The 26,029-nt window shown below is 42.8% G+C and overlaps 1 protein-coding gene across 1 annotated transcript in view; it reads left to right on the top strand.

The window, feature by feature from the left end:
- Positions 1 to 21,831: 21,831 nt before the first annotated feature.
- LOC120053231 (ras-specific guanine nucleotide-releasing factor 1-like) overlaps positions 21,832 to 26,029 on the top strand; it is a 31,471-nt gene continuing 27,273 nt past the window's right edge. The window contains exon 1 of the mRNA XM_039000378.1: positions 21,832 to 22,107. Within this exon, the coding sequence (XP_038856306.1) occupies positions 21,832 to 22,107 (276 nt within the window). The remainder of the gene's footprint in view (positions 22,108 to 26,029) is intronic.

Here is a 26,029-nt window from a genome sequence, read left to right as displayed (position 1 = left end):
CTTTATTTTTTACTATTTTCTACATTATATAATGATAGTGAAGACATCAAAACTATATAATAACACATATGGAATCATGTAGTAACCATAATAGTGTTAAACAAATCAAAATATATTTTAGATTTTAGATTCTTCAAAGTTGCCACTCTTTGCCTCGACTTCGTCTCGGGCCTAATAACACCTGTGCCAATATATCCTACAAACACCGGCTTCGAGGGAATTATCCCTTCATTGGAGCAAGGACTGTGTAATTACACATCCACTTGCTGAAGGTTATTCCACATGTGCAACTAGTAAGGTTATTAAACAGTTTTCTTGTTTCACTATATAAGTACTGTTTTGTAAGTACTTTTTTGAAAGTCACCTGTGAATTATCATGTTAATAAAGCCAACAAAATTGCCGCTACCATCAAATCCACAGGTAATCCCAGGGCTGATACTATCTTGATCTAATGATGTAAATAGCCTAGGACCTGGTAACAAGGCACACCTTACCGTTACCTACAGCTTGTTTTCAGTAGTTTTTTCGATGTTATAACCAGATTCAAAGGGTATATTGAATCAAATGGTATGTAACTACAATGTTGTTAAAAATGGATACACTTGTATTTATAATGCACTGTTATGGGATAGATTAGGCAGTTTAGACAGCACACAACAGCTCACTATCACTTCCACACTCCATTCCCCCAGGGGGCAGCAGCAACCTTGTCCAGATGCCAAGACTAGTTGATGAGCACATCAGGTGCTGACAAATAAGGTCAGTCAGTGTCTCAGCTTGCAAAGCATGAGGCCTTTTGTCTGTTTTTGAGTCTTTAGTTTGGGCATGCATTTGGTATTTTTCCTTTTTCTACATACAGTGCCTTGAGAAAGTATTCACACCCTTGATTTTTTTCCACATTTTGTTGTGTTACAGCCGGAATTTAACATTTATTAATGTTGCTTAACAAGTCACATAATAAGTTGCATGGATTCACTCTGTGCAGGGGCACAACTTCCACATAGATTCCTCCTAAATCGTTAATTTTCCAAAAATCGAAAAGCAAAACCTAGATTGGAGCCAATGTCTTAAGTAGCTGAAACTGTCATTATGACAACCTTGTGAAAGTGACAAACAGACAAGTTTTCATTTATTTCAAACAGCTTTATATTGAAGGAGTGCCTTTGATTTGACGGCCTGCATATGCACAGTTCAGTGCAACACCACAGTTAGAACCGATGACGTGTTTATGCACATGTGCTGTGCTAGCTAACGTCGCCATGTCATTGCCTACAAGTGTGATCTGGGATTTCTAATGGAGAAGCAGATTCTGCCTTTCTTTATACTGTACTTAATGTATTTGATGTTGCATTGGAGAGGAGAGAGAGCAGTCATTGTTTCTGAAACAATCCTCCCAAAAACTCACAAAAAATGTAAGTTAACCAATTTGTTCACTATTTCATGACTGATACTGTACGTTTCCACATTAAAATCAAAAGAAAAATAAGAAGCCAGAAGAACACTAGGCTGACATCAGGAAGTAGCGTCAAACTGACCTCTCACACTTTCCTCTGCAGCCCAAATAGAAAACACTCTGCGCAACATGCTGATTCTGTCTCCTAATTTGTGCTGTTTTTAAAGGTTTGTGATGTGAAAAAGTAGTAGCGGTGCATGGGTAAATTCACTGAGGAAGCCAAGCCAGGAAAAAAAGCCATATTACAACTTATGTTGAGATAATTGTGTTGTTTGTTATATAACCCATTTGTTCATACGCCACTGTGATATACAATAAAGCCGAGGCAAAAAGACAGCATTCACACAGTGGAGGAATAAATTCAACCACACATACGTTAGTTTCATCACAAAACCGGAGAGCATGACCTACAGCAGGGGTATTTAACTCTAACCCTACGAGGGCCGGAGCCTGCTGGTTTTCTGTTCTGCAGTACCTGATAATTAATTGCATCCACCTAGTGTCCCAGGTCTAAATCAGTCCCTAATTAGAGGGGAACAATGAAAAAACACAGTGGAACTGGCCTCGCGGTCCAGCGTTGAGTTTGAGGGACCTACAGCATAGTCAAGCAAAATAATGTTTCCGACAGTTTACTAAACAACTACTGATTTAGAACCACAGAGAGTTAACGCAAGTCAGAACAAAATAAACAGTAGTACTGCCTCCATTATTCCAAAACCATTTCAATGTAAACATTTAAACATCATTAAATCAACTAGGCCAGGGATCATCAATTAGATTCAGCGGGCCGATTTTTTCTTGAGCATATGGTCAGGGGGCCAGAACACAATTACAAATCATTTGTAGACTGCAAATTGACCGCAAGAAACCCAAACAGATTAAATATTTTACTAAAACATAATCATTTCAAACCTTGCTTACATTTGTATACGATCACATGTATCTCTCTATTATGCGTGGGAATACTTTCCTAAATTAAATTCACTTGGAGCTGATTTTCTGGTATTTGTACAGTCTTATGTCCAACAATAAAAAATAAAATAATAATCATCTGCCCAGAAAACTTGTGGGGCAAAATAAAATCACTAATACAGTGAAAACAAACTTAAAGATACCAAAAACGATTTAGTCCAATCAATGTTGCTAAATAACATGTGCTTGTCCATGTTTACTGATTTCTCTGTGTGTGTGTGTGTGTGTGTGTGTGTGTGTGTGTGTGTGTGTGTGTGTGTGTGTGTGTGTGTGTGTGCGTGTGCGTGTGCGTGTGCGTGTGCGTGTGCGTGTTTTATGTGTTTTGTGTGTGTGTGCAGGCGCAAGCACAAAAAAACATAACACACAACCTATGTATTTCCACTGTATCTGACATTGTGATGTTGCACACTCCATAATAAAATCCTGGGATATGTTGATTATCCTGGTGGCTAGGAGGTTCCCAAAAAGTTATTTACATCTGCAGGCTGATAAACAACAAATATTCAACATTTGAATTCAAAATTCATATGAAAGTAATTGGTTGAAAATGTTAACAATTTCGTGAACAATTTAACGTTATCCTTACATTCCTTATTCTTCTGAAACAGGGTCGACTTAAAATCAGAATTGTTGGTGCGCCGCAAGGTGTTATGGGATAGACTCCCCAGCAAAGCCTTGCTAGTGTCACGACTTCCACCGAAGTCGGTTCCTCTCCTTGTCCGGGCGGCGTTTGGCGGTCGGCGTCGCCGGTCTTCTTGCCATCATAGATCCACTTTTAATTTTCCATTTGTTTTGTCTTGTTTTCCTCCCTGCCACCAGTTACACACCCCTTACAGAATTCCACACCACAATATGGAGTCAGCAGGAGCAGGTGCCCCTGGTAGAGGGTTTGAGGAGCGTGTCCAGGAGCAAGCGGCGATGATTCACCATCTCGGCGCCGCCATGGACCGCGTCGTCCAAACCATGGACCGCTGGGAGAGACAGGGAGTTCCTCCAGCGCCTCCACCAGCACAACCAGGGACTCCTCTACTCGCCTCCCCTTCACCCGGTCCCAGTGGGATTCATCTCGCCCTTCCCCGGGAGTACGACGGGACGGCTGCACGCTGCCAGGGTTTCCTATTGCAGCTGGATCTCTACCTGGCAACCGTTCACCCGGCTCCTTCGGGCCGTGAGAGGGTGTTCGCCCTCGTCTCGTGCCTCTCAGGGAAAGCCCTGGAGTGGGCCAACGGCGTGTGGGGAGAAGGAGATGCGGCGATGGACCATTTCGAGGATTTCACCTGCCATTTCCGGGCAGTCTTCGACCACCCGCCCGAGGGTAGAGCGGCAGGTGAATGTCTCTACCATCTGAGGCAGGGGATGAGGAGTGCCCAGGAGTTCGCTATGGACTTTCGGACCCTGGCCGCCGGCGCGGGATGGAACGACAGGGCCCTGATCGACCACTATCACTGCAGTTTGCACGAGGACGTCCGTCGGGAGTTGGCCTGCAGGGACACCACCCTCACCTTTGACCAGCTGGTGGACCTGTCAATTCGGTTGGATAACCTGCTGGCTACCCGCGGACGTCCAGAGCAGAGTCTGTGGGGTCCATTCCCCAGCACCACCGCTGCCGGTCGGTGCCGGGTTGGTTCCTCTGGGGATCGAGGCAGCAGGCAGGGCACTCTGGTGTCACCCCAGGTGAGCCGGCACCATTCTCACTAAGCCCTCTGTTGCACACATGTTTTGTATGTCACTTATCCTGAGTTTTCCCCGCTACGGTGGAAAGTCCAGACCAGGTCTCCACCGTGCGCATTCCCCCTGAATATGCCGATTTGGCTATGACTCTGACTCAATTACCACCACATCGACGGGGGGGTTGTGCGATAAATCTCCTGGTAGACGCTGCACTTCCCAGGAGTCACCTCTTCATTATTGATTCTCCTGTGTTTCCCATGGTGCTGGGCCTACCCTGGTTAGTCTGTCACAACCCCACTGTTTCTTGGCCACAGAGGGCTCTCACGGGGTGGTCGCGAGAGTGCTCAGGTAAGTGTTTAGGGGTTTCTGTTGTTGCTACTATGGTGGAGAGTCCAGACCAGGTTTCCACCGTGCGCATTCCCCCTGAATATGCCGATTTGGCTCTCGCCTCCTGAAAAAGAAGGCGACTCAATTACCACCTCATCGATGGGGCGATTGTGCGATAGATCTCCTGGTAGGCGCTGCACTTCCCAGGAGTCACGTGTATCCCGTGTCACAGGCGGAGACGGCGGCTATGGAAACATATGTCTCCGAATCCCTGCGTCAGGGGTACATTCGGTCCTCCACTTCACCCGCCTCCTCAAGTTTCTATTTTGTGAAGAAGAAGGAGGGAGTTCTGCGCCCGTGTATTGACTATTGAGGTCTCAACCAGATCACTGTGAGGTACAGTTACCCGCTACCTCTCATAGCCACAGCGATTGAGTCAATGCGTGGGGCGCGCTTCTTCACCAAACTAGATCTCAGGAGCGCTTACAACCTGGTGCGTATCCGGGAGGGAGACGAGTGGAAGACGGCTTTCAGTACTACCTCAGGGCATTATGAGTACCTCGTCATGCCATACGGGTTGATGAATGCTCCGTCAGTCTTCCAAGCCTTTGTAGATGAGATTTTCAGGGACCTGCACGGGCAGGGTGTAGTGGTGTATATTGATGACATTCTGATATACTCCGAAACACGCGCCGAGCATGTGTCCCTGGTGCGCAGGGTGCTTTGTCGTCTGTTGGAGCATGACCTGTACGTCAAGGCTGAGAAATGCATGTTCTTCCAACAATCCGTCTCCTTCCTAGGGTACCGCATTTCCACCTCAGGGGTGGAGATGGAGAGTGACCGCATTTCAGCCGTGCGTAATTGGCCGACTCCCACCACGGTAAAGGAGGTGCAGCGGTTTCTAGGGTTTGCCAATTACTACTGGAGGTTTATCCGGGGTTTTGGTCAGGTAGCGGCTCCCATTACCTCACTGCTGAAGGGGTGACCGGTACGTTTGCAGTGGTCGGCTGAGGCGGACAGGGCTTTTGTTCACCTGAGGGCTCTGTTTACCTCGGCTCCCGTGCTGGCCCATCCGGATCCCTCTTTGGCGTTCATAGTGAAGGTGGACGCGTCCGAGGCTGGGATAGGAGCCGTGCTCTCTCAGCTCTCGGGTACATCACCGAAGCTCCGCCTCTGTGCCTTCTCGCGGAAGCTCAGCCCGGCGGAGCTAAACTATGACGTGGGGGACCGGGAGCTGTTGGCTGTCGTCAAGGCTTTGAAGGAGTGGAGACATTGGCTTGAGCGGGCTAAACACCCTTTTCTTATCTGGACTGACCACCGCAATCTGGAGTACATCCAGGCGGCGAGGAGACTGAACACTCGCCAGGCAAGGTGGGCCATGTTTTCACCCGTTTTGTTTTCACCCTTTCTTACAGAACAGGTTCCCAGAACGTGAAGGCAGATGCACTGTCCCGGCTGTATGACACAGAGGAGCGGCCCATGGATCCCACCCCCATACTCCCGGACTCCTGCCTGGTGGCGCCGGTAGTGTGGGAGCGGTACGTTCCGTCTGCTGTCCGTGACCGGCTGATCTATTGGGCCCACACGTCACCCTCCTCTGGTCATCCAGGCATCGGCCGGACGGTGCGCTGTCTGAGTGGGAAGTACTGGTAGCCCACCTTGGCTAAGGACGTGAGGGTTTATGTTTCCTCCTGCTCGGTGTGCGCCCAGTGTAAGGCTCCTAGGCACCTGCCCAGAGGTAAGCTACACCCCTTACCCATTCCACAACAGCCTTGGTTGCACCTGTCGGTGGATTTCCTTACCGATCTTCCTCCCTCACAGGGTAACCACACGATCCTGGTTGTTGTGGACCGTTTTTCTAAGTCCTGTCGTCTCCTCCCTCTACCTGGTCTCCCTACGGCCCTACAGACTGCGGAGGCCTTGTTTACACACGTCTTCCAGCACTACGGGGTCCCTGAGGACACAGTGTCTGATCGGGGTCCCCAGATCACTTCGAGTGTCTGGAGTGCCTTCATTGAACGTCTGGGGGTCTTGATCAGCCTTACCTCGGGTTTTCACCCCGAGAGTAACGGGCAGGTGGAGAGAGTAAACCAGGATGTGGGTAGGTTTCTGCGGTCTTATTGCCAGGACTGGCCGGGGGAGTGGGCGGCGTTCGTGCCCTGGGCAGAGATGGCCCAGAACTCGCTCCGCCACTCCTGCACTAACCTCTCCCCCTTCCAGTACGTACTGGGGTATCAGCCGGTTCTGGCTCCTTGGCATCAGAGTCAGACCGAGGCTCCTGCGGTGTTCACCTTCAGCGCGCCGTGCTGCGCCAGAAAGCCAACGCAGACCGTCACCGCAGTGAGGCCCCGGTGTTCGTACCGGGGGACCGGGTCTGGCACTCAACCCGAAACCTGTCCCTCCTCCTGCCCTGCTGGAAGCTGGGTCCGCGGTTTATGGGGCCATTTAAAGTCCTGAGGAGACTGAACAAGGTGAGTTACAGGTTACAGCTTCCCCCCGATTACCGTATTAACCCCTCGTTCCATGTGTCTCTCCTCAGGCCGGTGGTGGCTGGCCCGCTCCAGGAGTCTGAGGTGCGGGAGGTTCCTCCAACCCCTCTGGACATCGAGGGGGCCCCGACGTACTCCGTTCGATCCATACTGTACCTCGTGGACTGGGAGGGGTACGGTCCGGAGTAGAGATGCTGGGTTCCGGTGGAGGACGTGTTGGACCCCTCAATGCTGCGGGAGTTCCACTGTCTCCATCCGGATCGCCCTGCACCTCACCCTCCGGGTCGTCCCCAAGGCCGGTGTCGGCGCGCTGCTGGAGCCGCGCATCAAGGGGGGGGTACTGTCACGACTTCCACCGAAGTCGGTTCCTCTTCTTGTTCGGGCGGCGTTCGGCGGTCGGCGTCGCCGGTCTTCTTGCCATCATCGATCCACTTTTAATTTTCCATTTGTTTTGTCTTGTTTTCCTACACACCTGGTTTTCATTTCCCTCATTTATTGTTGTGTATTTAACCCTCTGTTCCCCCCATGTCTTTGTGTGGAATTGTTTGTTGTAAGTGCTTGTGCACATGTTTACTGGTGCCGACGGGTTATGTACCCATGTTTGTTATTCTTTATGCCGTTGATTTTGCAATTAAACTGCTCCGGCTATTACCTAGTTCTGCTCTCCTGCATCTGACTTCCCTGCCACCAGTTACGCAACTTCCTTGCATGGGCAATAATGAACCAGCTAAGTTAGCTAGCTACAGTAGTTAATGTGAGGCTACATATTCTACATATTGAACTTCAATTGTCTCAGGCCAGTGGCACAATGTATGAAGTTATGGTTAGATCAGAATTTCAACTATAATCGTTGGCCTTGACAGAGAATTAAGTCAAACAATAAGTCCAAATCCCCATCTCCATCGATGGCTTAGGAAAGGGCAGACTTAGCTAGCTAGCTACAGCAGGACAAAAACACAAGGAGACCAGAAACAGACACTAGTTTCTGACAATTATGTTTTGCATTTGATGTGATTAGATTGGTGTGAAGCCAAATCCCAACTGGCCTCCCTTGGGGGTGGTTTTGCTGTGCCAGAACTACCCACAGTTGAGCTCAGCTCAACGATGATTGGCTATTATTTTCATTATTTTTATCAAGGGAGGCCAAATGCTTGCTGGCATCAATCAATCAAATGCTACGACGGCAACATGTCATACTCTATTTGTCCAGACAGCATCAGATATATGGGCTACAAGAGACAGATGGGCGCTGTTTCCCTCGCTCTGATGATTTCTCCAGATAGATTCAGTGAATTGAAGGAAAATTATGAAAACACTGGAAGACGAAATCAATAGTTTTATTATTTATTTATTTTATTGGTCAAATATTTTAGGAAGCCTGGCTTCCGTTGGCATCCATGAATATACACCACTGAGAAAAACTACAATGTAAGTCTCAAATCATTAAATAACATTATTAACTAAATGTTTCATGAGTTTAATGACGATTTGTCAAATGTTTTGACATAGTTGGAAAATGCGTTGACATTGAGATTAGCTAGCTACTTGCTAGCTAGCTACATTAGCGAATTAATAGGGGAATGCTAGCTATTAAATTTACCAACCTTTTTTACTCACTAAAGTAATTATTGCTGAGCGTCTGAAATATGGAATAAAATTTGAATGGTTTGAATATGATAATTTTTTATCCATTAAACAAAAGTCAAACCGATATTCTGTTAAGTATATACATTCTTCTATCTCCTAATTTTTCCTGGTTAGCCTGTTGACTGCAGTGGTTGTTACATAATCACTAAAAAGTAATTTCACTTTACATTGTAATAACAGAGTTGATTGTTAAAGATTGTTATATTGTAAGTACAATGTAACTAAAAGGGTTATACCTAATTCTCCTGTGCAAAATTGCTGTTAAATTGTAACTACATAGTCATTGAAAGTTATTTAACTTTACATTAACTTGCTTTCTCCTGAGTAGGTGCATTATAATTGCAAGTGTATCCTTTGTAATAAAATTGTAGTTACATATCATTTGTTGTAAAACGTTTTGTTTGGATCCTGGATGCTGATTTGACAAACCACGTTCCAAGCCGTGCTGTATGCCGCTTTCCCCTGCCATTGAAAATTGTTTCCCGAGTCAAGTGGCCGAGTTGTAATGTTTAACCACTGACCATTTACCTTTTCATCCAAATGACAACAAATCTGTTTTTGACAACTACAACCTTATCAATATGGATTGTGTAGTTAGTTTGACCATATTGTCAATGTTAGGCAAGCTAGCCACCTTTACTATTAGAAACGTTAGCTAGCTTATCAAGCTAGCTAAAATCTTATTGGTTGAAGAATTGTTCCAACCAAAAATCACATGAATCAAACAAAGTCGGATTTCTGATGTCACACCTAGGAAATAGGAAGTTCGCAGCTGTATTTGCCGAATAGGAACACCCAGGCAAGTGTACAGATAGAGCACCTGCCCTTTAACTCCCCCGATTGGTGTCATTTTTTTATTATTACATTTTTATTTCACTTTTAATCTATTTTCTCTCTTGATATTTAAATGAATTTCCCATCATACTAGTTAATAAAAATATATGTATCTTCGAAAATCTTCTCGAAATCTAAAAGCAATGCCAAGATTCGAAACAACGTCAAAACAATGTAGATGAAACTGTCATTACTACGACCTTGTGAAATTTTCATAAAAAACGACTTTACATAAAATGAGTGCCTTTGATTTGACAGCTTGCACGTGAATAGTTTGTCGCGACAAAAAGATCATCAAGGACAACAACCACCCGAGCCACAGTCTGTTCACCCCGTTATCATCCAGAAAGAGCGGTCAGTACAGGCGCATCAAAGCTGGAACCGAGAGACTGATAAACAGCTTCTATCTTATCTATCTCTCACTAGCCGGCTTCCACCCGGTTACGCAACCCTGCACCTTTGAGGTTCCTGCCTTGTATACATAGACCTGGAATCACTGGCCACTTTAATAATGGAACACTAGTCACTCTAATAATGTTTAAAATATGTTTACATACTGCTTTACTCATCTCATATGTATATACTGTATTCTATTCTACTGTAGTTTAGTCAATGCCACTCCGACATCGCTCGATCTAATATTTATATATTTCTTAATTACATTATTTTACTTTCAGATTTTGTCACACCCTGATCTGTTTCACCTGTCCTTGTGCTTGTCTCAACCCCCTCTAGGTGTCGCCCATCTTCCCCATTATCCCCTGGGTATTCAGTGCCAGTTCGTCTTGTTTTGTCAAGTCAACCAGCGTGTTACTCCATGCTCCCGCTTTTTTTTGTTTTTTTGCTAGTCCTCCCGGTTTTGACCCTTGCCTGCCTTGACTCTGAACCCGCCTGCCTGACCATACTGCCTGCCCTGACCTCGAGCCTGCCTGCTACTCTGTACCTCCTGGACTCTGACCTTGTTATGATCTTTTGCCTGTCCATGACCATTCTCTTGCCTGCCCCTTGGATACTAATAAATATCAGAGAATCTAAACATCTGCCTCCCGTGTCTGCATCTGGTCTCGCCCTGTGCCCTTATAGATTTGTGTGTATTGTTGTGCATAATACGCTACTGCACTGCTGGAGCTAGGAACACAAGCATTTCTCTACACCCGCAATAACATCTGCTAAATATCTGTATGTGACCAATAACATCTGCTAAATATCTGTATGTGACCAATAACATCTGCTAAATATCTGTATGTGACCAATAACATCTGCTAAATATCTGTATGTGACCAATAACATCTGCTAAATATCTGTATGTGACCAATAACATCTGCTAAACATCTGTATGTGACCAATAAAATGTGATTTGATTTGATTTGATTTAGATCAGGGATTTCTATGGAGAAGCAGTTTATAGGCCACTTTATTCAAATGATCTTTGACGTTAGTCACAAAGATCAACACCAATCCGGCAGCAAAGAGGAGAATGGATACTGTTCCTGAAGACAACGCACCAGGCAACATGGGACACTTTTTTAGTGAATGCATGATAAATGGACAGATTCATGTGAACAAATGTTAGCAGACATAACTAGGCTAGCTGTAAGCTAGCTAGCTAGCTAGTTTAGCTATAGAATTGAAAATCAGTTTTGTCCGTACTATTTCGTCTGGGGAAGAATGAAATAGGATGAATTTACTTATTAAAATAGTATTTTTAAAGGTCCAATGCAGCCGTTGATAATAGAGCTTTTATTGAGAGTCCTCATCAACAGTGGCGTAACCTTGCCTGGGCCTGACGAGTACTGAGCTGTAGTATAAGTGATGGGTCTCTGCCAGGATCTGACCACTAAGACTCATTAGTCCCAATTGATAGCCCTGATGCACTGATAGGTACTCCGAAAGGTAGCGGCGCAGGAAAAGGTCAGCGTATGGATATTGATTTGACCTCACTAACCCATCCCTGATTGGCAGCATCTGTCATCCTTAGATTTAATTTAGCGGTGATTGAGTGCTGGAGAGGACAGCTTGGTAATAACCCCTGTGGGCTATCTCATTGCACTGGCTCTTCCAGATGGAATCTGTGTCCGCCAACATTAATGGCACATTGACCTCTGTGCCCACTTGATCTATGCTGCAAATGCAGGGGGTGTGTTCAAGATACGTATTTACAGTAGCTTTTGCTCTCTTTTCCCATATAAATTTTATACTTACCATGATGAAGACAAACTTAATTTCAGACAACAGATGTAAATAGTTCTGGAATGTCCAGGTGTGATATATTCAGAGACTGTGACAACCTGCCCTGAAAGAGCCCCGCTCTCCGATTCCCCATCAGCACACCACAACATTGTTTGTGTTCTTGATACTCTAGATCAGGAGCGTCAAACTCATTTTGCCCCGGGTGCCGCATTCGGTCTTCAATTAGGTTTGGAGGGCCACACACAAAATGTGTGCGGAAATAGTCCTCTATCCATCATTTTGGGAATTTACGATGCTCCCTGACTGTCTATCTTTAATTTCTGTGATTATTAGCGAGCTTGACACAGTCAAGAAACTGTATGAATGTAGGTCCATTAGCATTTCTACACAGTCTTGATTTGGTTTTAGTCGTAGATTAGATTGAGTTTGTTCCCTCCCAAAAATAAAAATAAATAAAAAATGTATATCCTGCCCGCGGGGCCATATGTTTGACACCCCTGCTCTAGATAGAGGAAGACCAGGGACCATTTGTTCTTGAGCGATTGCACAGTTGTTCTTAAGTCACTAATCAATATCTCATTTTAATTTATGAGGTGGCTTGGCGTCTTCAGTGAACAAATGTGCATGGTGGTAGACAGCTACTTTAATGTCTCTGGCCATCATAGCAACACCTTAAATGTTACATTATTCAGTTATGGGATGCACTGGACATATTTTTTGTTGTTGAGCAGAGCAAGACCTGCTGGTGAATCCAATGCCAATGTTAAGAATATGGGAGGAGGAGACTTGTCCAACTATCACACATTCCCAGGAGGGATGAGAGCAAGTGTGAGCCAACCAACATCAATCATTCCATCTCCCCCCACTCCACTCCTCTCCAGCCATCCTCCAGAGCAGATAGAAGACATAAATAAACAGGGATGGTGGAATGGAGGGGTTGCAGAGAGGAGGACAGGCCTGGTTACATAATGGAGGGACTTGTTTACATGTCCCCTCTTAGTTCACATTAGCAGATGGAGGAGGGGAAGCTTCAAGACACCCTGCCTTTCCTTACTTGGGCTATGCCACACTGCATTAATGTCTCCCATTCCTAGTCACTGATAATTGGCCTACTTTGAGGGGTTTGTTTCTTTGTACAGTACCAGTCAAAAGTTTGGACACACCTACTCATTCAAGGGTTTTTCTTTATTTTTTAATATTTTCTACATTGTAGAATAATAGTGAAGAAATCAAAACTAAGAAATAACACATATGGAATCATGTACTAACCAAAAAAGTGTTAAACAAATCAGAATATATTTTATATTTTTCAAAGTAGCCACCATTGCCTTGATGACAGCTTTGCACACTCTTGGCATTCTCTCAACCATCTTCATGAGGTAGTCACCTGGAATGCATGTCAATTAACAAGTGTGCCTTGTTAAAAGTTAAATTGTGGAATTTCTATCCTTCTTAATGTTTGAGCCAATCAGTTGAGTTGTGACAAGGTAGGGGTGCTATACAGAATATAGCCCTATTTGGTAAAAGACCAAGTCCCTATTATAGCAAAACAGCTCAAATAAGCAAAGAGAAACAACAGTCCATCATTACTTTAAGACATGGTCAGTCAATGTGGAACATTTCCAGAAATGTGAACGTTTCTTCAAGTGCAGTCACAAAAACCATAGAGCGCTAAGATGAAACTGGCTCTCGTGAGGACCGCCACTGGAATGGAAGACCCAGAGTTACCTCTGCTGCAGAGGATACGTTCATTAGAGTTAACTGCACATCAGATTGCAGCCCAAATAATTGCTTCACAGAGTTTAAGTAACAGACACATCTCAACATCAACTGTTCAGAGACTGTGTGAAGAAGACACAATTAGAGACAATTAGAAGAAGAGGCTTGCTTGGGCCAAGAAACAAGAGCAATGGACATTAGACCAGTGGAAATCTGTCCATTGGTCTAATGAGTCCAAATTAGAGATTTTTGGTTCCAACCACTGTGTCTTTGTGAGACGCAGAGTAGGTAATCTCTGCATGTGTCTGCATAATCTCTGCATGTGTGGTTCCCACCGTGAAGCATGGAGGATGAGGTGTGATGGTGTGGGGGTGCTTTGCTTGTGACACTGTCTGTGATTTATTTAGAATTCAAGGCACACTTAAACAGCATGGCTACCACAGCATTCTGTAGCGATACGCCATCCCATCTGGTTTGCGCTTAGTGGGACTATCACTTGTTTTTCAACAGGACAATGACCCAACACACCTCCAGGCTATGTAAGGGCTATTTGACCAAGAAGGAGAGTGAGGGAGTGCCGCATCAGATGACCTGGCCTCCACAATCACCCGACCTCAACCCAATTGTGATGGTTTGGGATGAGTTGGACCACAGAGTGAAGGAAAAGCAGCCAACAAATGTGCATATGTGGGATTCCCGCAAGACTGTTGGAAAAGCATTCCAGGTGAAGCTGGTTGAGAGAATGCCAAGAGTGTGCAAAGCTGTCATCAAGGCAAAGGGTGTCTACTTTGAAGAATATAAAAAATAAAATGTATTTTGATTTGTTTAACACTTTTTTGGTTACTACATGATTCCATATGTGTTATTTCATAGTTTTGATCTATTCACTATTATTCTACAATGTACAACATTTTTAAAATAAAGGAAAACCCTTGAATGAGTAGGTGTGTCCAAACTTTTTACTGGTACTGTATATACTGTAGAATTATACATTTATATAACTATGGTGTGCAACATGCAGACTGATTTCTCCGATCTGCAGCCTAGTAAACGTGCAAAAGCAGAAGCAAAGAGAAGCAGAGAGAAGCAGAGAGAGTGAGAATACAGTGAAATCAAATAGAAAATGGAAAAAATACAGTACATGGCTAAACTGCTACTGGAGGCTAGATTCTTTCATGCATCAGGAATTGTTCTGCATTTAGTCCCTGAATTATTGTGCACAGTCTCATTGTTTGACCATTGCAGACAATGTTAAATATCTACAATAAGAATAAAACATTTATACAGTATTCAGATTAGGATTGTATGCATGGTTGCAATCTGTATTTTATCACTGAGTAAGATACATTTATGCTAAGTTACTGTACATAATAACTGTGGTGTTTCCTTGTGCACTACAGCCAAATGAATGTGTTCTGTTTTTATTTGGCGAACATGCAATAGGAGAAATGTTCAGGATATCAAACCCTTAAAATGGAACTGTTTAGACAAAATAAGACATTAGCCAAGAGAGGCAATGACAGTGATTCCAAAAAATAAGCATGTTTCCTGAGAAGCTTGCAGCACACACTGTACTGCATGTCTGGGATGTTGCTTTTAAGGTTTTTTTCCCACTGTGTGACATGCCATCCCTAATAAACTCTGTTTAAGCTGTGTGATGACAGAAATGAGACAAATAGAGAATCGAAGGACCTTGACAGCTTAGGAGTTGTTAATGCTGCATTTCTAGTAAAACTACTTTTGTCTACTTGAGGTATACGTTTAAAATAGACTGAAAACTTCTTGTAAGCATATTCACAGATATACAGATATATTTTTTTATGATTCTATGATACAAAATGTCTGAACAATTATTGAACAGAAATACATACTATTATAACTTCATGATACATCAAAAAGTTACAATACAGTAAGTATTTATTCATTGTAATAATTACTGAGAATTTTTCACTGAGGATTTTTGCAGTACTGAACAGTTAAGTGGACTTTGTGGCATGTGTGAAATTCAATTACAGACCCGCTGTGGAGGCCCTCTGTGCAACACTGGCTGATTGGAGGAAGCACCAGCCAGGTGGCGACCCTGCAGGCAGTATCTAACACACAGCACAATGCCCTGGGCCACGGCCAAGAGCTGGGGCTCTGCCACCTCCCAGCCCACCAACACCACCACTCACCACTCCACACAACACAAGTAAATTGACATGGTCACTAGTCGCAGACATGCAGTCTCTACAGATGGCTCTAGCTGCCTTTCTGCACTCAGGTCACTAGGAAGGTAAAGTACATTGTTGGGCACTTTCCTCTATACCTCATGTACTGCTCCTGAAATAGCACGTTCTGATTCTTTCATCTTCACACACTCACAGAGTAGAATCACTGTATCTGGGAGGTTTTTGAGGGGAAAACATGTGTAGAACTGTGTTTGTGATTAGAAAAACACACAAGTACTGAACATTACGATGACATACACTGAGTGAACAAAACTTTTTGAACCTGCTCTTTACATGACCAGTGAATTTACTGACCAGGTGCATCCAAAGCTAAGATCCCTTATTGATGTCACTTCTTAAATCCACTTCAATCAGTGTAGGAGAGGAGACAATGAGAGGAGACAGGTTTAAGAAGGATTTTTAATCCTTGAGACAATTGTGTATGTGTGCCATTCAGAGGGTGAATGGGCAAGGCAGAAGATGTAGGTGCCTTTGAACAGGGTATGGTAGTAGTTGCCAAGCGCACTGGTTTGTGTCAAGAACTTCAACGCTGCTGGGTTTTTCAAGATCAACAGCTTCCTGTGTGTATCAAGAATGGTCCAACACCCAAAGGACAGCCAGCCAACTTGACACAACTGTGGGAAGCACTGGAGTCAACATGGGCCCGCCTCCTTGTGGGTGTTCCTAATGTTTGGTATACTCAGTGTATATTTTGGGGGTTTTCTCTGTGGACTATTTTCCTTTGGATTATTATACTAAACTCTGCCACTGAACTTGTAAGTCTGTTCTTAGGAAGGTGTTCTTAATGTTTTGTACCCTCAGTGTATATTGTACCCTTAACATCATGCATTCCTTTGGAGTTTGAACTGGTAAAGTGAAGTGTTTGTTTATGATACTGAATTCATGGTTATATATTATGTATTAGGTGAACCTGGTGACTCTGTCTGTCTCTGCCACTGTGAGATATAGGGACAGTAAGTGCCAGTGGCTGGGCTGATGTGGGATTGAAGTAGAACTAAGTCAGAGGTCTTTCTGGTTGGAGAAGGCTCACCCAGGCAGACATGACACCTCCATGTTGTTCAAAAATGTACTTTCTACATGTGACCAAGACTCAGTGCCTTCAAGAAATACTGTACCACAGTAGATGTACAGTAACTAGTGGTAACAGTAAAACTAGTGGTAACAGAAATGTATTATGAAATCAAGACTGTTTTTTCTTACTGTGCCATTGTCAATAGCACAGTAACAGGCAAAAGTAAAGACAAAATCAGACGAGCATTCCTGGGTCCCCACATTCCCCCACCCATCACCATCACCTCTGACTGGCAGACCAACTAATGGGTCCTGACAGAAGAGAATCAGCTTCAGTTGAGAGGGAGCAGCTGTTGGAGAAACACCTGCCTGCCACTGTTTGGCCATCAGCAAGAACGACCAGGCTTCATTCATACAAGATTCTAAATACCATCTCTTACTTTCCTTTACCACCACCCAACCATTCCTCCTTTCTTAGCCTGCAGAACAGCACCCAATACCAAAGCTACATGATAACACCTATAGCATGATCCAAGTTTTTCTTTTAAGCTGTGAGGGTTGTTTGGTTACAGCTTATTGGTCAGTCATCACCTGTCAAATCCAATCTCCAATGACAACTGTGTGGATCATTACTTTACATTGGTTAAACTGTACTAGCTAGCCTCCAGAAAATCATGGGCTAATGTGCTGGCATCGTTGGACTACCAGTGTGAGCTCTCAGACAAAAGGCAGAATTCAGACAGATTAGGATGCCACATTATCACTGCAATGCAGCTTCCAACATATCCCTTCGTGCTCTGCATTTTAACTCAATGAGACCCATCATGACACTGGTGCAATATGGACTTCTAACCCCTTCTAAACATAATGTGCTTGAGCTAAAGACTTCTGCATCCGTTGGTACATACCAACCATTAGTCTGTGTGATTAACTGAAGCTAGAGCGGTGTTTGTGAGGCAAGGGCAGATCCCGAAAAAACATCTGTAGAGTCCGAATGGTTTGAGATGCAAACTATTACAAGCTATCTATGACTGATAGGGTCAACCAAGCTCTATACCTTCCACTCTCTCTTCCAGATTCTTCAGAGGAAAATCATGTTTCAGTGATGTTAATTTGAATGTTTTGCTTACTCAGTTTCAAAGAGACAGCTTGGGACTGCCCCCACCCCAGCCACCCTGAGTATGCATAAGATCAAGAAGACAATGAGCAATAAGGAGGGGCATGATCAAACCAAGCAGGCTGTTTCTAAAAAAGGAAGGAGTAATTAGTGAATTTGGTTGGAGAGGAGTATGGCGAATTAGAAACCTGCTGGATCATGTAATTAGGAGTAGGCATGTCTGGACCACAGCACTGAGAGGAGGGTACTGTAGGGATCTCAGTGTTGGAAATATCAGAATCACAGTGGTCATGCCTTCATCATGACTACTTTAATGCTTGTGGAAATTATTAGAAAATATATTTCACAAAAATATTAGGATGTGTATGACCATGACTATAATATTGTTGCCTTTAAATCAATATGTGCACTTATCATTCAGCATGAATTGAGTGTTAAAACAGACTTTGAAGAGGCATGGATAACTAGCTGATCATCCGTTTATTGTATCGACAGACAAGCAAGTGCCATCTCCCCTTTGTAGGAAGTGTGCATCTGGGGGTAGGCTATAGACATTGTGTTGGTGTGTGGGGGAGAGGGGTCTCCGGCAGAGTTGCAGAGCCATTCTTCTGTCTCAGAGCAACAGTGTAGTCAGCCCGATTGGAGCTCCAGCAGAACATTACCTTAGCTACCAGAGGAATGCTGATTCAGATCGCCCCAAACATATAGTGGCTTTTATCTGCTCTATGAATCTGTTGAAGGAAGCAGCATAGAGGTATCTCTAAACATACAAATGATGCATGTGTTGAGGGTTCCACGCTCAAAGATCAAGGATTCACTGTGCTGTGTTTGTTTGGCGGAGTCAGAGTCTACCCACTGAGCACAACAACCCAGTTGTTTGATGGTTTCACCTGGCCCTGAGCTTGGCTCCAGGAGAGCAAACCAACAATACACCCAGTGTTATCAGCCTCTCACATGTGCGTTTAAGCAAATGTATTCAAAATAGGCCGTAAAGATTAGTTGCTGATTGGTGCCTTAAGCCAACGTTGGCTCAGTTTACGGCAAAAGTAGACATCTGCTCTTATTTCTTCAAATCTATATACATTGTACGGTTTATATAACCATTAGATGAATTTGACTTTGGATTAATATCAATCCCCATGAATAGCTAGCTAATTGACAGAATAGAGGAAAAAAAGGTCTGATTAAATAGCTGCCTTAGAAAGAAGAGGGATTTATGATAGAATGAATCTGAGAGAGAGCAGATAACAACAGGGATGAAATCATAAATAAATGTCCTGTGAGAGAGAAGTAGCCAGAGGACTGACAGCACCAGATTAAAGGCTAGGCCTTTTAAACAAATTGGGAGGTCAGAGAGGCATATTGCCTGTGTCCTAGAAGATGTTTTATAGCTCAGATATATAACCACTGTGACACAGAACACTTACAGCACAAGCCACAGGACATTATGCCATGAGCTCCAACAAGCTCAGATAATGGGTTCCTCATATGATATTAATGAAAACTATGGAATACCATTATGTATTGTTGTAAACAGAGTAGTGTACACATTTATTGTCAGGTCAATCTATTAATCAGATGCTGGACTGTTTTTTTTGTGCCTCCCTTTTTATGGGAGGCTGCATTTTATGAAAACAGGCTGAATTAGATCCAGTGTGCAATGACCTTTAAAACTCAAATCCAACACCTACATGTTCTGGAATAGAGAGGGAGGGTGAAATGATCTCCTGTTCACTGGTTTGAAACATTTGAGAGACCTCCCGAAATACTTCAACAACCCTGCTAACTCATTCTATTACAGTATTTCACTGGTGTTGATTTCCAACACCTTACATTAACTGTTAAAGTCTGACATTTGAGTCACTTTATTTGAGTAATGCCAATGGATGTCTCACGAATCACCTTCAAAAATCCTAGTGGCTTTTAATCAACTCTATGAAGGTTAAGTCCCCCAGTAAGGGATTTGAATAGCTAAAGGTATCCATTAATTAAACAGAGTCATCCTGATGTTGCTCTTTGTATCATCTTGTGCTGGCTTTGAATGATAGCATTATTCAGCAACATATTGTATTTTATGAGGAGCTGTCGATTTTATTGTGTCTGAAAATGGTGTCATCAAGCCTCTTATGGAATGGCTGTAGATAATCTGCTGCCCTTGGACTAATCAGAGCAACTAATGAGAGAAATATAATACAAGAGAAGAGAGCTACCAAAGGTCAATAAAGACAAATTGCTGTGAATCAATTACTGTATGGGTTAAGGAGATCTTATCGTATCTCCTCATGTATGTGACATGGATGTAAACAGCCTGTATGATTGCAATAAGAAAGTGGTGGTTATTGGATGGCAGAGAGAGAGAATGGGAGAGAGAGAGAGAGAGAGAGAGAGAGAGAGAGAGAGAGAGAGAGAGAGAGAGAAAGAGAAAGAGAAAGAGAGAGAGAGAGAGAGAGAGAGAGAGAGAGAGAGAGAGAGAGAGAGAGAGAGAGAGAGAGAGAGAGAGAGGAGAGAGAGAGAGAGAGGAGAGAGAGGTGAAAGAGGATGAAGCAGGAATCTGTATGGCACAGCAAGGGCAGAGCAGACAGCCCTCAGATGTGCTGAAATGAGTTGTCCCTGCCACTCTGGTATGTGTGGACCTGGCTGGCTGGCTGAGGAGAGCCATGTTAGGGAATGATGGATGAGTGACCATTAGCATAAGCTTAATATAATAGAGAATCTGAGGGAGGCCACGGTCTTAGCGGATAAGACAGGACTCAGCTATGGCCTCCAGCTCTTTGCATCATGTGTGAAGTGAAGAGAATGGATTTCATTTTTTTCTGCTAGAATAAGCACTTTGATCTTCAACAAACAAAATGTCAAAGTATTGCCTATGCTAACATCCTGTAAAGTAGGCTAAAGCCAGTTCCATTTACATTCAATATTATAAATATACCATTTTTAAATATACATTTGTTGAAATAATTGAGGAAACACAGTTGGATGTTATTTGAAAAATACTGCTGCTTACTGTCCTGTGATGATGGTCGCTCTGAAAACATCTCACTCTTCATCCCAGATCGAGGAGCAATATGGGACAGCGTTCTCCAACCATCTGCTTTCTGTCACTGGACCATAATTTACTGCAGCCAAATCTTTGTTAGGTAGGCTGAGAGTGCAATAGTACTGACAGCAACAAAACACCATGTTTTATTGCAAGGAAACAGAATACACTGACAATTGCTCAGGTGGGTCCACTTGAAAAGGTTGCCAAACATGGGCTAAAGCAATTCAAGATGTATGTCCAATCGACATAATCATTAACCAAATGTATTACATGAATGTATTGGCAAGGCAAACTCTTTATTGATGTGTCAGTGAATAATACTGAGCTTTACAGTTGAGTGTTCAAGACTGCCAACTGTTTTGAGATTATTTAATTTAAACATTTGAAAAGGTCTATGGTATTCTGTGAATCACATGGATTTAGGACCCTTATATAGCCACTTGTCCAATGTACTATAGTCTGTAATGAGCTTTCACTATATTACTGCCCCCTTTTGAAATGTATGCTTTTTATTCTCTGAGTGACAAGGAGTTACCATTCCACCTAATGGAATAAAAAAATAAGTAGCAATTCGCCAATAACACAACTTCCATGTTTGTTTAATGAGAGTAGTCAAGTGTCATGTTTAATTCGAAACACCTGAGAAATAAGCATGAAAAAAAACAGCTCATGCAATGTCTTCACTTTTACTTGTTTTTAATTCGTTGTCCAAGGTTCTGAAATGTGCTTTCCCAAGGACCCGTCACGTGACTTCCCTGCCTGCCTAGCTCAGCACCGAGCTCACTGGTTTCTGGAGATTTCACGTGAGAATACGACAAACCACGTCGTGCACACTGTAATTCTCTTCCTTTGCCAGTCTCAGTTTAAATTGACAGTCGGTCTGCTAAATCTTTCTTTTTGCCAAGGAATGTGATAATCGAAGCCCTAACAAGCTCGTCAACGAATTTAGGATGATACACCCGTGTTCTTCGTTTTGTTTCTCTCTTTTTTCCTTCATGCCAACACGGTAAATGCAGGGGGTAGAGCGGACTGCTTGTCCGCAATCAGAAAGTCCACGTCTGTCTGGGGACCGAGTTTAAGAAGATGTAAGGATCAAGTAGCTTTTTTCAACCAAAGTCTCTTTATCAAAATGCAGAAGGGAATACGATTTAATGATGGTCATGTCACCTACCTGGGTCTTTTGGCAAAGAAGGATGGTACGAGGCGAGGTTGCTTGAGCAAAAAGAGCTCAGACAACACTAAATGGCACACAAAGTGGTTCGCTTTATTACAAAATATGCTGTTTTATTTTGAGAGCGAGTCCAGCTCTCGACCCGCGGGATTATACCTGTTGGAGGGATGTGTGTGTGACAGAGCGCCGTCACCGAAACCCTCACAATCATCCAAGGAGTGTTTAGAAAAGCAGGTAGAAATAACACACATTCAAGTTCATAACATTGTTTCATTTGTCTTTTGGGGGGGAAACGACTGTAACTAATTTACAGGTTGATTGAATAAACATGAGTGATGCACCAGTTACCGATGTACAGATATCCTCATGGTGAGGTTGAAAACAGGTGATCATGTGAATCAGACGGTTCAGTGTTATCAGTGCATGTAACGGATCTTTTTTTTGGAAGAGTAGTCTAGCCTACTTGAAGTATTGCCATGATTTATATTTCTTTCCTATTCCTCTTTATCCACAGCAATTATTCCATTCCAATCCAGCGGAATTATAACCTACAGTAGGCCTATATCAGATTAAATTCAGAGCCGTTTGCTCAGTGTGCGTGTGTTATGTAATCTGTGCATCGGATTAATGATTCCATTATCAACACCAAATTGAATACCGAGCTACCTCGCGATTTTGCTGCATTGTGCCTTCATCGGGTTTGCTTATTTTAGACAACAATATAATAGCAACTAATTGGAAATTATGGATTTATAGAAATGTATAAATCCCTTAATCTATATACCCTACATAGTCTAAAGGCCTATGTGTTTTTAAATGTGGTTGATCTGGACATATTATTGTGCAACCAACGTAATGTTATCTCACTGATATACAGTCAAGTTTGGTGATACTGTTTTTTTTTCCAGCAAAATTGCGCTAAAGAAAAAAGGTATTGCATCCCAGCGTCGCCATCTTGTGGGACATGGACGTAATATCACTGTTTGACGTATTGATTTAACTCTCCCAGACTCGCACTGATATTAATAGCATCCTACCTTGGCAACTGCGTCTGCAGCAAATAGTGTTTAATAACAAGACCGTAGGCCTATTTCAAGCGAGCACTGGGGTCATCATCACTAGTGTTTTTATGTTTTGGTACATTGCATTTTGCTCTCAAAGAAATGGGCTGAGTTATTCCTTCACATTGGGATCAGTGAATGGTAGGATGAGGCTGTTCAGATCTGGAAGAAAAAAATAAAACGTAATCATTTGTCTTGATTGGCTACTCACTGTAAGCCTATTATGAATATACAGTAGGCCAGGGTCTGTAATATTTCCAGTACATTCAACTAATGAAATATACCCATTGATGAATGATTTATAATGCTGGAGTAAATCTGTAGAAGTAGACACCATAAGATACTACGTTCTTACTTCAAATAAGATGGTTAACTGATACCCTTCATCTTCTTATATGGCTCAACTTGTTTCACATTCCTTACAGAAAAACGAATGAAAAATAGAATACAAAATGGTGCTGTAATCCTGGTGTTCTCTATTACTGATATAGGATAGTTAGAAGTATTGTGCACATGAAGGAAGATGTAATGATTGTGGAATGTTTTGTGTGTAGGATCATTGGATTGAGGCTCTATCTATGAGTGGTTCTGTTTGTGTCTGTTTTGTTCAGTCTGCAGTCCCTATCCATGACTCTATAGGGCTGCAGTCCAAAGAGAGTCCAGGCCTTTCCTGTGAACAGCTGTCCCTGTGCTGACAAAGCAGTGTGTGGCATAGTGGCTAATATTTTGCTCTCCCAGTCCCCTCATAAGAGAATGAAAACTCCTCATATCACGAACGTGCAAATTGTTACAGAGGAATTTGTTAGGAATTTCCTTGTTTTGATCCTTCCTGTTCATCATGATTATCGGATGGCTATCTAAAACAGATTAGGCATCTGTATATTAAATAATTACATATAATTTATAATGTATTGCTCATCTTTTACCAAATGAACACTGACTGACCAATGAACACTCACTCACCTGTACTATATGTGAGAGTATGGTGGTGTTTCTGTTTTCTAATAAATAACTGCTATAAGTAGTAATGTATGTTGGCTTGGAAATGGTAGTAGGATGCAACGGGGTGTGACAAATACAATCTGAACTATGTAACACAGATTAAGTTGTGAATAGAGCTTGTTGACTCTGGCAGCTATGAAGCGAGACAGGTGGGAATGGATCATTCCTTCAAATACAGACTCCACAGACACTATCAAAACAACATCAAAATCTCTTAATTAGATCACTCTTTTGTTGCTGAGAATTATTTTCCTGCACGGCAGGAAATACAAACTTGTAGTCTATTCAATGTTTAAAAAGGCTTCTTTTGTCATTTCCACTTTAAAATGTCAGAATTGATTTGCCCTAACGGAAAATGTATCAACCCCTACAAAAAATGTCAATTAATTATAATCCACATAATAATTCACATTTCCTGTTGCTGCATGATTATTTTCCTGCTGTAGCAAACTGGCTCAAATTAAGATATGGCATCTGTAGAAGAATGAGTTGTATTTTTATGTCTTATGAGTATGTATAACCAGAGACCATTCAACTTGTTTGCACAACAGCAAGTGTATCCTGAATGATAGGATATAGGATGGCACAGAGACAATCAACAGCCTAAATCTGTGACAACCCTAGGATTTAGAGAAGTAGACTTTTAATGATAATCTTCAATAGTCATGGTATGCTGGTTTGTAATGAACATTATCTATACTATTCATACAAACTGTATCATATTTATATCACTCCCATTTCTGCCCTCACACATTGGCAAATTTACATGAAATTTTACTGAAGTGAACTGCAATGATGCAGGTCGTTGTGAAGTTTGACGGCTTTAGTGGCCACCATATTGATGAGAGCACAGAAAGACAGGGGTGCCAGTGCTTTCTAAAGAGAGCATTAATGCCCCAGGACGTCTTGCCTTTCTCATATTTGCATCAAAATCAGGTGTTTAAATGACCTTTTAACTGTCAATACAGTTCTGGATTGAGCATTTATTCCCACATGTATGTATCCCCAAAAGCCATTATCTAAAGAATGCTAATGTATTTGAGCCCAAGGTTCCTATGGCAACCTTATTTGCATCTAAAATAATGATGTGTGGAAGGGCTCGGGGACTGCAGAGAGTATCTGTGTGTCGTCGCGACTCCCTTCCCCTATTAATACAACCAACCGCTATCTGTGCTAAATTTGTTCCTTGCAGTACCTCGTAGGGGTCAGGGCCCATTTATAGAAAAACACAGTCACTCCTCTTTGGAGAACAGCAGCATTTTCTAGCATTCCGCAGCCAGTGATGGCTGATGTATTTCTGTTCTGTTCTTTCTCACCCCACTTTGAGGTAGCTGAATGAGTGGATGACACTCAAAGCCAGACAGAATATTGGGACTTTTTATTGCTATGAGCAAAAAGCTGTAGTAGATTGCCTCTATAGAGTATATTTTACCACAGTTCTCCAACATTGTGCATAATTATATGGCAGGATAATATGTGACTTGCTAATGCTATGCTAATTCACAGGAAGCATAGATGGGAGGAAAATTATTGACGCTGCATGCCTGGTTGCTCTTGTGGACAGGTGGGATATTGTTTTATTACAAAGGCCTCTGCTCTGGCTTTTTTGTTATTCTGTTAGGGGAATGGGTTGCAGGTACAGGCATGTAGCAGATGTTGGTTTAAGCTGTATCACAACATTGACTCACTTACTGGTGACTTAAACCTGTTTATTCCTTCCTTGGGGAGCATAAGTCATCCACAACTTTCAACCAGCAGGCACAACATTCCATTATCACAACATTGATTTTCCAGCTGCACGAGAAAAATGTTATTCATTACTTACATCTCCAAAACAAACAATTGTTCAGTTCAGATCATCAGGTTTGCAGCATTGATTGTATATGTTAAGAAACCATTGAAAGTGTGTGAGTGGTATGACTCAGCCGTAAACATAAAGCGTGAAGCAGGCTATGTGTTAAACAAGCCACTCTCCCTGCTCTTAAAGAGAGGATGAAGGAAAACTACAACAACAACAAGCATGCATCCCTGACACAAATAGATTCTCTTTGAAGGGAGGATGAATACCTAATGAATGTGAAGATGGAAAGCAT

Source organism: Salvelinus namaycush, chromosome 9 (assembly GCF_016432855.1).
Source record: "Salvelinus namaycush isolate Seneca chromosome 9, SaNama_1.0, whole genome shotgun sequence".
Lineage (NCBI taxonomy): Eukaryota > Metazoa > Chordata > Actinopteri > Salmoniformes > Salmonidae > Salvelinus > Salvelinus namaycush.
This window is presented reverse-complemented; position numbering and strand designations above follow the sequence as displayed.